This window comes from Bos grunniens, chromosome 19, assembly GCF_055505025.1.
Source record: "Bos grunniens cultivar Pamir isolate PY7600 chromosome 19, Bosgru_T2T1.0, whole genome shotgun sequence".
NCBI lineage: Eukaryota > Metazoa > Chordata > Mammalia > Artiodactyla > Bovidae > Bos > Bos grunniens.
This window is the reverse complement of record NC_141183.1, coordinates 19,132,717-19,145,530: the sequence shown is the minus strand read 5'-3', so window position 1 is coordinate 19,145,530 and position 12,814 is coordinate 19,132,717. Positions and strand designations below refer to the sequence as shown.

Genomic DNA, 12,814 nt, shown 5'->3' with positions numbered 1-12,814 from the left:
CTCTCTGTTGACTTTGCATTCTAGTTAATCAATAACTCTGAAACCCTTACTAAATACATACACTTAAGAACAAATATTAAATACTGACAATACTGACAAATTTAGACATTTTAACAATGGACTGTGTAATCTGAAAATAAAGGGCTTTTCAAAATAAAAATAATGTTCAAAAATTAAAGAGTCAGGAAAACAAATCTACTTGTTCTGTTGCATTATATCAATATTTAAAATTAAGTCATGTGAATAGATACAATCAACTTTCGACAAAAACCAGACATCTCTTAAACCATAGAAACCAAAGTTACCATGTCTCACAAGAGTCTGGTAAATAAAAATATTAGCCCCTAACTGTTCCTAATGGAACATTTCACACATGATTGTGTTGCCAGGAAAGGTGAAGTTTTTTAAAGGATCAAAATACATTTTACTCCTTTATTCAATTTACAAAAACTTCAACTAAACTTAAACTTATTATCTTTAACAGAGTATGGGCCAAAAATGATATTTTTCCATCAAAATTCTAAAGTGTTTCTAGATTTTTTTCACTGATTTCCTAACATACTAAATATTAGATTACAACTCAAACTCTACTTGATTACTGTAGGGCATGCAAGAAAACAGCTCTAAACTGTACTATAAGTTAATTAATAAGTTTAACTTCATTCACATCAAGTGTCACACGAACACTACCTATCTAACTATCTACGACCCCAAATTAAGCACTGATCTTACCGATTCTATAGGCTTGTCAAGGGATGCTTGTTCAATTTCCAAATGTCCTTCTTCATATTGATCAAAGTGATTACCCTGAAAAAAACAAGACTACAGTTATTTTTCTAAAAGCAAATGCCAAAATTATTAGTAAAACTAATCAAACTAGGGGGTTATCTTTAATTTTTCATTCTTTTTGAATAAACAACCAAAACTGTCACAAATTCAGGCTTTCTTAAATCTGTAAACACAATTTATTAGAAGTCTAGATCTAGTAATATGAACTTTTCTTATGATAAACATTGAAATTGCTAACTAAAATATTAACCATCATTTGGGATAGCAACTCTTTCTTAGACTGACTATATTAGGAAGACTGCAGAATCTTAAAAACAAAGGGCTGTATTGTGTTTTACTTTTCCAAAACAATCTTGTGCTACAGCAAACAAACCCTGACAGCAGAATGCAAATAAAATCTGTATTACAACACTGTTCAATGTTGCTAACACTGCCTTTCACTAAAACTGCTAAAATGGTCAACTTTAAATCATCAATTTCCAACTCCAAAGCTTCAAGGAGTTCAGAAACACAATCTCTTGACACAGTATCCTAAATACAGCTATTCCTCAAATGATCTGCTAAAAGACACAAGCATGCCTGTATAACGCTATATTTGACCATAATCAAGGAAGCTGTCACTACAACTAGAATAAGTCAAAACAGCTCAACTGAGGTGGGAACAGACAACTAGGAAGTTCTCTCTGTTTTTTTCTTCTGCTCCATGAGAAAAGGAAGAGTTCATAATTTAGCTTTAAATCAGAATATCAATTTTTCAGTTTCCTTCTTGTTATAAAGTAACAAGTATCAAATCTGGGTCTCCTGCACTGCAGGCAGATTATTTTACCATCCCAAATACAGCTATTCCTCAAATGATCTTACAAAGTAAGAGCATGAGGAGTTGTGAGTCCTGAATTTATTTAAGCCAAGAAGACTAAAGATTTCAGTCTAGCCTAAATTTAATTCAGGTATGGAGTGGTAGGACAACCCGGATGTTAACCTAACCAAAAATTACTTTGCTCTTTCAAAGTAAAATTTTAGTTGAACGAATACAGCTTAACTATAGCAAGCTCTGACATGTAATTTGCCACACTATATGGTAAACATTAAGTTACTTATTTTCGCAACCAGACTGTGAAGTCCTTAAGGACAAGAATGGGGTCTTGTAGTGACGAAAAAGTTCTGGAACTAGACAGTGGTAATAATGGTTGTATAACACTGGTAACGTATTTAACGCCACTGGACTATGCACTTTAATTAAAATGAAAAAATGCTATGTTATTTGTTTTTACCAGGTTAAAGATAATAAAACTGTATGGTAAAGTCTATCCAAAAGAAGAAAGGAGTAATAGGATAGGAGTGGGGTTTCCAAAGATAAAAGCTAATCTTAAAAATGGAACAGGATTTAAGAGCAGAGGGGCTCAGACAGTAAAAGGATCTGCCTGCAATGAAGGAGACCTGGTTTCCACTCCTGGGTTGGAAAGATCCCCTGGAGAAGGAAATGGTAACCCACTCCATTATTCTTGACTGGAGAATCCCATGGACAGAGGAGCCTGGCAGGCTACATACAGTCCACGGGCTCACAAAGAGTCGGACATGACTAAGCAACTAACACTACAACTCTCCCTTCCCAGAATGATGAAAAAACAACCATCAACAAATAATATAAAAAAAATAGCCATTAATCCTGAAAGTCTGTCTTAATCTCCAATATTTCATCCAATGATCTCTTTAAAGTAACACCTGCCTCTTGGCATTTAACTTCTATTCTAGCATTTAAAAGTTTAATAGTTGGGGTTTCCCTGGTGGTTCAGTGGTAAAGAATCCACCTGCCAATGCAGAAGACATGGGTCTGATCCCTCATCTGGGAAGATGTCACATGCTGCAGAGCAACCAAGCCTAGGAAACACAACCACTGAGCCCATGTGCCACAACTACTAAAGCCCACACACAGCAACTAGAGAAAACCTTGTGCAGCAACAAAGACCCAGCACAGCCAAAAATAAATAAATAAATAAATTTATTTTTTAAGTTTAACAGTTACTTAAAAGTTGTTAACTGCAAAGTACATCTAAATTCCTAAATAATAAATATCCGGATAAATTAGATTAACCCAAATCTCACAGTATAGGACACCAAAGTGAAAGTGATAGTCACTCAGTAGTGTCAGACGCTTTGCAACCCCATGGATTAAACAGTCCATGGAATTCTCCAGGCCAGAATACTGGAGTGGGTAGCTTTTCCCTTCTCCAGGTGATCTTCCCAACCCAGGGATCGAACCCAGGTCTCCCACATTGCAGGCAGATTCTTGACCAGCTTAGTCACAAGGGAAGCCCATAGGACACCAATGTCTGGCCAAATTTCATAATTCTCTTTTACTCTATCAGTCACTTCAGTCGCTCAGCTGTGTCCGACTCTTTGCAACCCCATAGACTGCAGCACACCAGGCCTCCCTGTCCATTACCAACTCCCAGAGTTCACTCAAACTCATGTTCACGTCAGTTCTTTTACTCTATAGCTTGATATAATTTAATTATAAAAGAATAATTTCAAACTACCAACAATAATTGGCTACTATTTTTTAAAGCAGCTAAACCTTTATTTGACTTAGGACAATTGATTAATTGTTCTTCAAAAAGGTTCAAAAACAATTAGAGAAGTATTTTCCATATATGGTGCTAGAACTAGGTACTCATATGTAAAAAAGTCTCAATCCACACTGCACATGTATCACAGACCTAAAAGCAGACCTTGGGTGAGACAAGGATTTAAGATACAATCCCAGAAGCACAACTTATGAAAGAAAAAATGGAAACATTGAATTGAGAGAAAATATTCACAAACCTTAAAAGATTTGTATCCAGAATATATAAAGAAGTCACAGAACACAATATTAAGAAAATCTAGCTCTAAAGTAGGCAAAAGTTTGCTGGTAGGAATGTAAAATGGTACAGCCACTTAAGAAAATAGTTTGGCAGTTTCTTACACACTTCTACACACATTTATCCAAATAGCCCATCAACATTGTCACTAGGTATTCACACAAGAAAAACGAAAACCTATGTTCACACAAAACCTGCCTGTGAATGTCTGGAAATTACTCAAATGTCCCTCAACTGGGAAAGGAATGTAAAAACTATAGTACACCCATACATGGACAAATATTCAGCAATAAAAGGAACAAACTACTCATATAAGCAACATCTGTATGAATTTCAAACACATTATGCTAAGTAAAAGAGGTCATGCTGAAGAAGCTACCCGATTCTATTTATATAGCATTCTGAAAAAAGCAAAACTAGAGGAAAACACCAACTAGTGGTTTTTTCAGCCCCCTAAAAACTGCTTGATTCTAGAAGTTAACTCAGAAATCTGTTTAAGAGACAAGAGATGAGACAGAGGCCATTTTTAACTGCACATGTTTTTTTCTTTTGAATTTTATACTTAACTACCCAATACTCAAATATCCTAATAGAAATCACAATCACTTTGTATTTTATCTCTGAATATTTAAAATGAAAGCTCTATGTATTTTTGAATCAGTATCACTTTAAAATAAATTTTAAAATATTTCCCCAGAAATTTTAAATGGTGTTAATTCAAAAATACAGTTATGTATTATGCTGTGTTCTTTGGGAGTTTTTCCCCAGAAGTAAAAGGTACTAGGGGGGGAACACTGAGAGAAGAGTATCACATTTTCCACAGCTATTACATATTTAAAATGCAGATAATACTGTAGCATTTCTCTTTTGTTTTAAAAAGTAGAGACCAATGTCCAACAAGGGAAGAGTTTAATTCTATTTTATTAATGCAACAATTAGGGAGTCATTTAAAAGTTTTAAAACTATGTGGAAGTATGTTAATTTGAAGTTAAATGGAAGGGAAAAACTCAAAAAGGTTGTGTGAGACTATGTGGACAAAAATTAAACAAGCAATGTTACGTAAATATGACAGGAGCTGGTAAGTATTTCTGGGGGGGGGAAAAAAAAACTAACCAACATCTAAAGTTTAGTTTTTTAAGTATCTGCTGACTTTAGTGATAGCACTTGAATTTAAACAGCCTGAAAAGAAATATCCTACAAATTATCATAACTAACTTAGGGAATTGAGAGAGATCACTTCTCAATATTTTGAGTATCTGATTTGCCATAATAAACCAATTAGCGTCCTGTTTTTATTACTATCTTGTATTTGGCCTCATACAAATCATGTTATAGTTTTCATCCATTCTGTACTCATCTGCAAAATGAACTTGAACTAGACACTCATGTCATTTCTTGGCCTAAAATTCTACGAATTTGCAGATTTAAAGTGAATTAAAAGTATCCTACAAGGGAAAAAAAAACCTGACATTTAAAATTTGCCACTACAAAAACCTAATTACTACCAAAAGTAAAATGTTAACCAAAAAGCTAATAATCCCTAGTGGTGAAGCATAAAACATTTTTCATCTACACCAAAATAAACATAATGACATGAAAATCAAGTAAAAGCAAGCAATAAATAAACTAAGTGATCCTGGGTTTGCTGTTGATTTTTCAGATACAATACCAAAAGGCACGGGACTTCCCAGGTGGCACTAGTGGTAAGGAGCCCGCCTGCCAATGCAGGAGACGCAGGTTTGATCCCTGGGTCGGGAAGAGTCTCTGGAGGAGGAAATGGCAACCCACTCCAGTATTCTTGCCTGGAGAATCAATCCCACAGACAGAGGAGCCTGCCACGCTATGGTCCACAGGGTCACAAAGAGTCAGACACGACTGAAGTGACTTAGCACAGCACAGCACACAAAAGGTATGATGCATAAAAAAAAATAACTGCTAAGGACTTTATTAAAATGTAAAACGTCTGCTCTGTGAAAGTCACTGTCAAGAGGATAAGAGGACAAGCCACAAATCAGGAGAAAATATTGCAAAAAAGCACATCGGACAAAGAGCTGTTATCTAAAATATACAAAGAACTCAAACAATAAGAAAACAAACAACTAAAAAATGGGCAAAAGATCTAAACTGACACTTCACCAAAGAAAATATACACATAACAAATACTATATGGAAAGATGCTCAACAACTTATTTCATTAGAGAACTGCAAGTTAAAATGAAATGCCACTACATATGAGAATGGCTAACATCCAAGATACTGACAACATCAAATGCTAGCAAGGATGTGGGAGCAACAGGAATTCTCACTCACTGCTGGTGGGAAAACAAAATACAAAAGACAGTTTGGCAGTTTCTTACAATACTAAACATACTCTTACCATACCATCCAGCAATTGCATTCCTTGGTATTTTTCCAGATGAGTTTAAAATTTACATCAAACAAAACCTTGTACATGACAGTTACAGTAGTTTTTATTCACAACTGCTAGAATTTAGCAACAACCAAGATGCTGAAGAGATGAACAGATTAACTGACCATGATACATCTATGCAACAAAATATTATTCACCACTAAAAAGATGAGCTATCAAGTCACAGAAAGACACAGAGGAGTCCTGAAAACATATTACTAAGTGAGAGATGCCAATCTGAAAAGATAACATATTTTGACTCCAAGTAAGTAACACTCTGGAAGAAGCAATACAATGGAAACAGTTACAGGTACACACACATACAGTGTGTGGCTGTCAGGGGCTTAAAGGGAAAAAAGGGATAAACAGATGGAACACAGATTTTTAGGACAGTGAAACTATATGATACTGTAAAGGTGGATACATGTCATTATACCACATATGCCAAAACTACAGAACTACATCAAGAGTGAACCCTAAGATATACTAGGACCTTGGGTGATAATTAGGTGTCAATGCTGGTTCACCTCTCGTAACAAATGTACCACTCTGGTGGGAATTGTTGATTACAGCTGATGTGAAGGAGGGAATGGATATATGGAAACTGAACGTTGAGCCTAATTTAAAACTGACTTAAAAAATAAAATCTATGTATTTTTTAAAAAGTAAACAACAAAAAAGTTAATAATCTGAGTAAACCCATAGTCAAAATTTCCAAAGCATTTCTTCAAAATAGTATGTTCATTTTAAAACTTGACTACAAAATTGTAAAATTGATAACAATGATTATCTCTAAGAAATGAAATAAAGTAGCACTTTCTTTCACTTTTTCCTATTACAATGTAGCCTGAACTTTTAACAATATCTACTTTTACATTTGTATTACTTGCTCTGTTTTAGTGGAGGGTTTTTTTTTTTTCCTGATTTTTGCTTTTTAATTGCTTTAAAACTTTACATTTTTCTATGCAAATGGGTGAAACTTAGATTGGGTACCAAGGCAATGTCCAATTAGAAGCTGGTAACATCTGACACATGGAAATTACAAAAGGTTTACAGCAAATGGATCAGTAAAGGCATATCAGGAAAATGCAAGGGAAAAGAATAACAGTATTAATTTCATGGAAAATGGCAGGAGTCAAGGCATAAGGCAAGATTCATCATGGTCATGGTGATTAGAGACATTAATACAGAAATAAATGTGCCGTACTAATGAAAGATGTTAATGAGGGGGAAACAGGCACAGAGTATATGAGAGGTGTGGTGTATAAAAAAACTGTGCTACCTTAGCAAACTTTCTGTAAATCTAAAACTGTTCTAAGATAAAAGGTTTATTTTTAAAAGTTTTGGGAAGGATCAATACCATTCCACAGACACAGACATGTATAGCTTTCTTTAGCTTTATAAAATCCTTTAGAAATCTTACCCTAATAAGCTCATGATATACTCAATACAGGATCTGGGAACCAGTTAAATTTAGGGGATTTTTTTTTAATCATCTCTATTTTACAAACAAGAGAACTGATACATTAACTGATACAGAGATTGTCACAAATTCACAAAGGCTTCTGATTCTTAGTCCCATATTCCTGCCACTGTATTCTACTATACAAAACCCAAAGATTAAAAAAACAATAACCTTACCTCCATAATTCTGAAATAATATTCTCTATAGAAAGCAGAATAGTCAAAACTTAGTTAGCGATATGCAAAACAGATAATAGCCTGCTGTACAGATGGGTGGATATACAGTATAGGGAACTCTCTTCAATACTTTGTAACGGTCTATATGGGAAAAGAATCTTAAAAAAACCAAAACGGTGGAGACATATATATATATAACTGGCTCACTTTACTGTACATTTGAAACCAACAACACTGTAAATCAACTGTCAGTTCAGTTTAGTTGCTCAGTCGTGTCCGACTCTTTGCGACCCCATGGACTGCAGCACACCAGGCCTCCCTGTCCATCACCAACCCCCAGAGTTCACTCAGACTCACGTCCATCAAGTCAGTGATGCCATCCAGCCATCTCATCCTCTGTCGTCCCCTTCTCCTCCTGCCCCCAATCCCTCCCAGCATCAGTCTTTTCCAATGAGTCAACTCTTCGCATGAGGTGGCCAAAGTACTGGAGTTTCAGCTTTAGCATCATTCCTTCCAAAGAAATCCCAGGGCTGATCTCCTTCAGAATGGACTGGTTGGATCTCCTTGCAGTCCAAGGGACTCTCAAGAGTCTTCTCCAACACCACAGTTCAAAAGCATCAATTCTTCAGTGCTCAGCCTTCTTCACAGTCCAACTCTCACATCCATACATGACCACAGGGAAAACCATAGTCTTGACTAGACGGACCTTTGTTGGCAAAGTAATGTCTCTGCTTTTGAATATGCTATCTAGGTTGGTCATAACTTTCCTTCCAAGGAGTAAGCGTCTCTTAATTTCATGGCTGCAGTCACCATCTGCAGTGATTTTGGAGCCCCCCAAAATAAAAGTCTGACCCTGTTTCCTCTATTTCCCATGAAGTGATGGGACCGGATGCCATGATCTTCGTTTTCTGAATGTTGAGCTTTAAGCCAACTTTTTCACTCTCCACTTTCACTTTCATCAAGAGGCTTTTTAGTTCCTCTTCACTTTCTGCCATAAGGGTGGTATCATCTGCGTATCTGAGGTTATTGATATTTCTCCTGGCAATCTTGATTCCAGCTTGTGCTTCTTCCAGTCCAGCGTTTCTCATGATGTACTCTGCATATAAGTTAAATAAGCAGGGTGACAATATACAGCCTTGACGTTCTCCTTTTCCTATTTGGAACCAATCTGTTGTTCCATGTCCAGTTCTAACTGTTGCTTCCTGACCTGCATACAGGTTTCTCAAGAGGCAGGTCAGGTGGTCTGTTATTCCCATCTCTTTCAGAATTTTCCACAGTTTACTGTGATGCACATAGTCAAAGGCTTTGGCATAGTCAATAAAGCAGAAATAGATGTTTTTCTGGAACTCACTTCTCCAATAAATTTTTTAAAATTTAGTTATCATAAAATACATGGAAAGATTGAAGATGTATTACAAATGAGAGAAGACAACCAAGAAACAGCTAAATGTAAACAATGTGGAAACCTGGATGGGATCTTGGAACAGAAAAAGGACATCAGTGGAAAAACTGGTAAAATTCAAATAAGGTCTATGATTTAGTTAATATTATCTTACCAAAGATAATTTCTTAGTCTTGATAATTATGTTATGGTTATTATACAAATATTGTAGCAGAAGAACTTGAGTGAATAGTATACCAAAACCCTCTACACTATTTTGGGGACTATTCTGTAAGTCTAAAATTAGTTAAAAATAAAAGCAAAAACCTTTTAGTTATCATTATTATTGAAAGCATATTATGAGAAAAAAATCAAAGAGCTAAAAACTGTATTTTTGGAAAGGTAGAATGGAGACTGCTTGTATATATTAAGTAACTCTGAAAGAATCCACGTATAATTAAACAGTGGTTGTCTTTGAGAAGAAGTGATTTAACCTTTCACTCTGAATCCTTCTGTCTCTTCTGAATGTTGTACTAGAAAAGCAAAATGAAGGATGGGATATAAGAAGCGATTTCAAACTCCCAGGGCACAAACTATAGTAGCAGTAGCAGTGATGATGATGATAATATTTCTTGCCTTTCTCCCCCACAAAAGTTTTTTCCAAGTCATTCTGATAAATTTAGTAAGATTGTTCTTTCCAAAAATAATCAGCAAGACATCTGATTATCTGCTGGCCTCAACAGGGATTTGAAGAGAAGTAATTTTTTCTGCTTTACCCTGCTTCCAAAACCACATTTAGATCTCTGAAATCCCATTAGAGCTAGGATGACTGTATCATACAAACCAGGGCATAGACAGAGGAAGAGGGTGTGCTAATCCTAATTACCCCTGGACAAGAGGTATAAACAGTCATCCTGGTGAAAATTCACAGATCCTGTGATTATTAAGGCATTCTTAAAATTTGATTTCAATGATCACTGTTTTGAACAGTTATTTCATTGTCCAAATCAATTCTTCCTTTTTAAATATTACCTGCTTTTAGAGTGAAATATAGGTTTTCATTTATGCTGATCAGAAATATAAGTTCAAAAAGATCAGACATACACATAATGTGTCAAAGATTTTTAAATGCACACCCACATATACATACTGCCAGCTGACTTTCTTTTAACTGCCTCTTCTTTCAAAAAAGGATCAACTTGGGGTAGGTCTTAACTACAAATGAATAGAACCTGACTGACCTGCGTATTATTGAAGTACATGGTAGCTTTAGTTCCTTACAGGTCAAGGATTCTGCTTCCAAGCACAGGACAAATGTGGAAATTTTCTATTATAAATTTAGCTGCAGTGATCATTTCAATATAAATAGAGACTAAGGTTGCCCTAAATTTATCCATATAAATGAATCTTGTTATTTGCTAACCAGTGCTGATTTTGGAATCTACATGATCCCACAGCTTTTCCAGTAATTAACTATATGGTAATTAATACGGAAAATGAGAAATAAAGAAAAGTGTGGGACCACTCTTTAAGGATCACAACCAACAACCCGTAATTTCAAATAGCAAAACAAAATATTTAAGACCCCGAAGAGGTGAGCCTCTTCCGTCTTCTTAGTTATTAAAATTTCATACCATTTCTAAAAAAAATTTTTTTGATGAAAAGTATTACTCATAGTAAAAGTCGGCAGATCCAAAGTTTCCAATTTGAATCAAATCCATTATTAACAGGAGGATTATACAGACTGAAAATTTAAATCCTGTCTGGCTTTCCTACCTAGACTAGGTATGAGCCAAGTTTAAAGTTTTCTTTGTCAGCTTTATTGTACCACTCATGCAAACCCATCTTAGCCCCTGTCTCTAGCTATTAAGCTACCTGTTATAGATGTTCCTGTCTCGGCTCCAAATCTCTGCAATCAAAATTTATTTTTTCTACTGTATTTACCATTATCCCCTTAGAGACTGTCTAAAGTCACAAAGTAGATATATTAATCGTAACCCTACATCACAACTCAAATAATATATTTGTTTATAATTTGGAGTTTCTAAATTCAAAACATATAATGATGCGGATTTCACCTGTCATGGATTAAAAATGGTTTTGTTTAGTGTACAGAGCCATACAGAACAGCTTCGTATTTCACCTATGAACAAAACTTGTTCTCCTCTGACAACAAATAATGAGAATTCATCTCTGTCTCCCTCTCCCTTACCCCTGCCAAATAAACTAATTCTAGTATGGTCTCAAATCAGAAAGAAAACATCTCAGGATGAAAAACATATCCAAAAAGTAATGAACATTTGGGGAATCCCTTAGTGATCCAGTGGTCAGGACTCAGCTTTCACTGCTGAGGGCCCAGGTTCAATCACTGGTTGGGGAACTAAGATCCCACAAGCTACATGGCTTGGCCATAAAAATAAAGAAATGAACATCCTGGGGGATTACTGATATCATTTTACTAGTATAATAAAAACATATTTAAATTTAGAAACACCACTGGGGTCAATTCCTCAAAAACCCAAGTTCTTCACTATTGTTTTCATCATCATACAGTCTGATTTCCAATGACTTTCAGTACATTACTGTAAAGCCAAAGATCTCTGAAGTCAGACACCAGAAATCAAAGCAGTCTGCTGGGGGTGGGGATGGGAGTGGGGGTGTGTGTGTCTTCTAGGGGTGTGTGTGTGTCTGCTAGGGATGTGTGTGTGTGTGTGTGTGTCTGCTGGGGGGGGTGTGTGTGTGTGTGTGCTTACTCATTCAGTTGTGTCCAATTATGGGTGTATGTGTGTTTTTGCACACATGCGCGCTTACTCACTTAGTTGGGACCCTGGGCTGTAGCCCGCCTGGCTCCTCTATTCATGGGCTTTTTCAGGCAAGAATATACTGGACAGAGTTGCCATTTTCCTCCTCCAGGGGATCTTCCCAACCCAGGGATTGAACTTGTGTCTCTTCTGTCTCCTGCACTGCAGGCAGATTCTTTACCCGCTGAGCCATCTATAACCTTAGGCAGATTACCAAACCACTCGCTGGGCTTAGGCCTGTTTCCCCAGCTATCAAATCCAGATGATGACACTACTGTATTACTGCACAGGCTTTGAGATTTAAAGAGTTAAAAAAAAGTAATAAATTATTGTTTCAAGACATTGTTGAGGCCAGTCAGTAACCCAGAAAAATAAATCCACTTACTAAATTTAATTCTATGTAATTTGGTAGGAGAGATAATTGGCTAAGCAATCTCAGTAAGTATCTAAGAATTTGAAAACACACTACACTGAGTCAAGGGTATGAGCATATCACACCCTTGTCTAAAAATACATGTACATCTGTTTGACATATCAAATTTTCTGGATAACTGGACTTCAGACCAAGAAAGGACTGGTTTCCAAAAACTCACTACACTGAAAAATTAGTATCTTTTAAAAACCCCACAATAGAAATAGACCTTTTTCAGAAATGCGGGCAAAATCAGCAAACAATTTCTGAGGTGTTCAAAAAGATATGGAGACAGTAGTTAACAAGTCCTATGGGATCCACATCAATGCTTATTATTTCTTTCGCCACTTGCTGGTACGATAAATGTCTATTTAGACATGTGACAAAAATTCTGCACTATTCCACAGAATAACAATGTGTATATACAATATGTCACACAAAAGAAAACTCACAACTAAGATTGCTATCATTAACATATACAATATAAAGTGAGACTACAACTCTCCATAAGACAACTTC

General features: G+C 35.9%; 1 protein-coding gene across 8 annotated transcripts in view; it reads right to left on the bottom strand.

The window, feature by feature from the left end:
* The window catches only part of GPATCH8 (G-patch domain containing 8), a 94,940-nt gene that overhangs the window by 73,048 nt on the left and 9,078 nt on the right, over positions 1-12,814 (bottom strand). For all 8 annotated transcript variants that reach the window (XM_086357355.1, XM_086357352.1, XM_086357353.1 and 5 more), the window contains exon 2: positions 733-807. Coding sequence is in view for 2 of the 8 variants with exons in the window: in XM_086357356.1 (XP_086213482.1) it covers positions 733-807 (75 nt within the window). In the remaining 6 variants the exon portion in view is untranslated. The remainder of the gene's footprint in view (positions 1-732; positions 808-12,814) is intronic.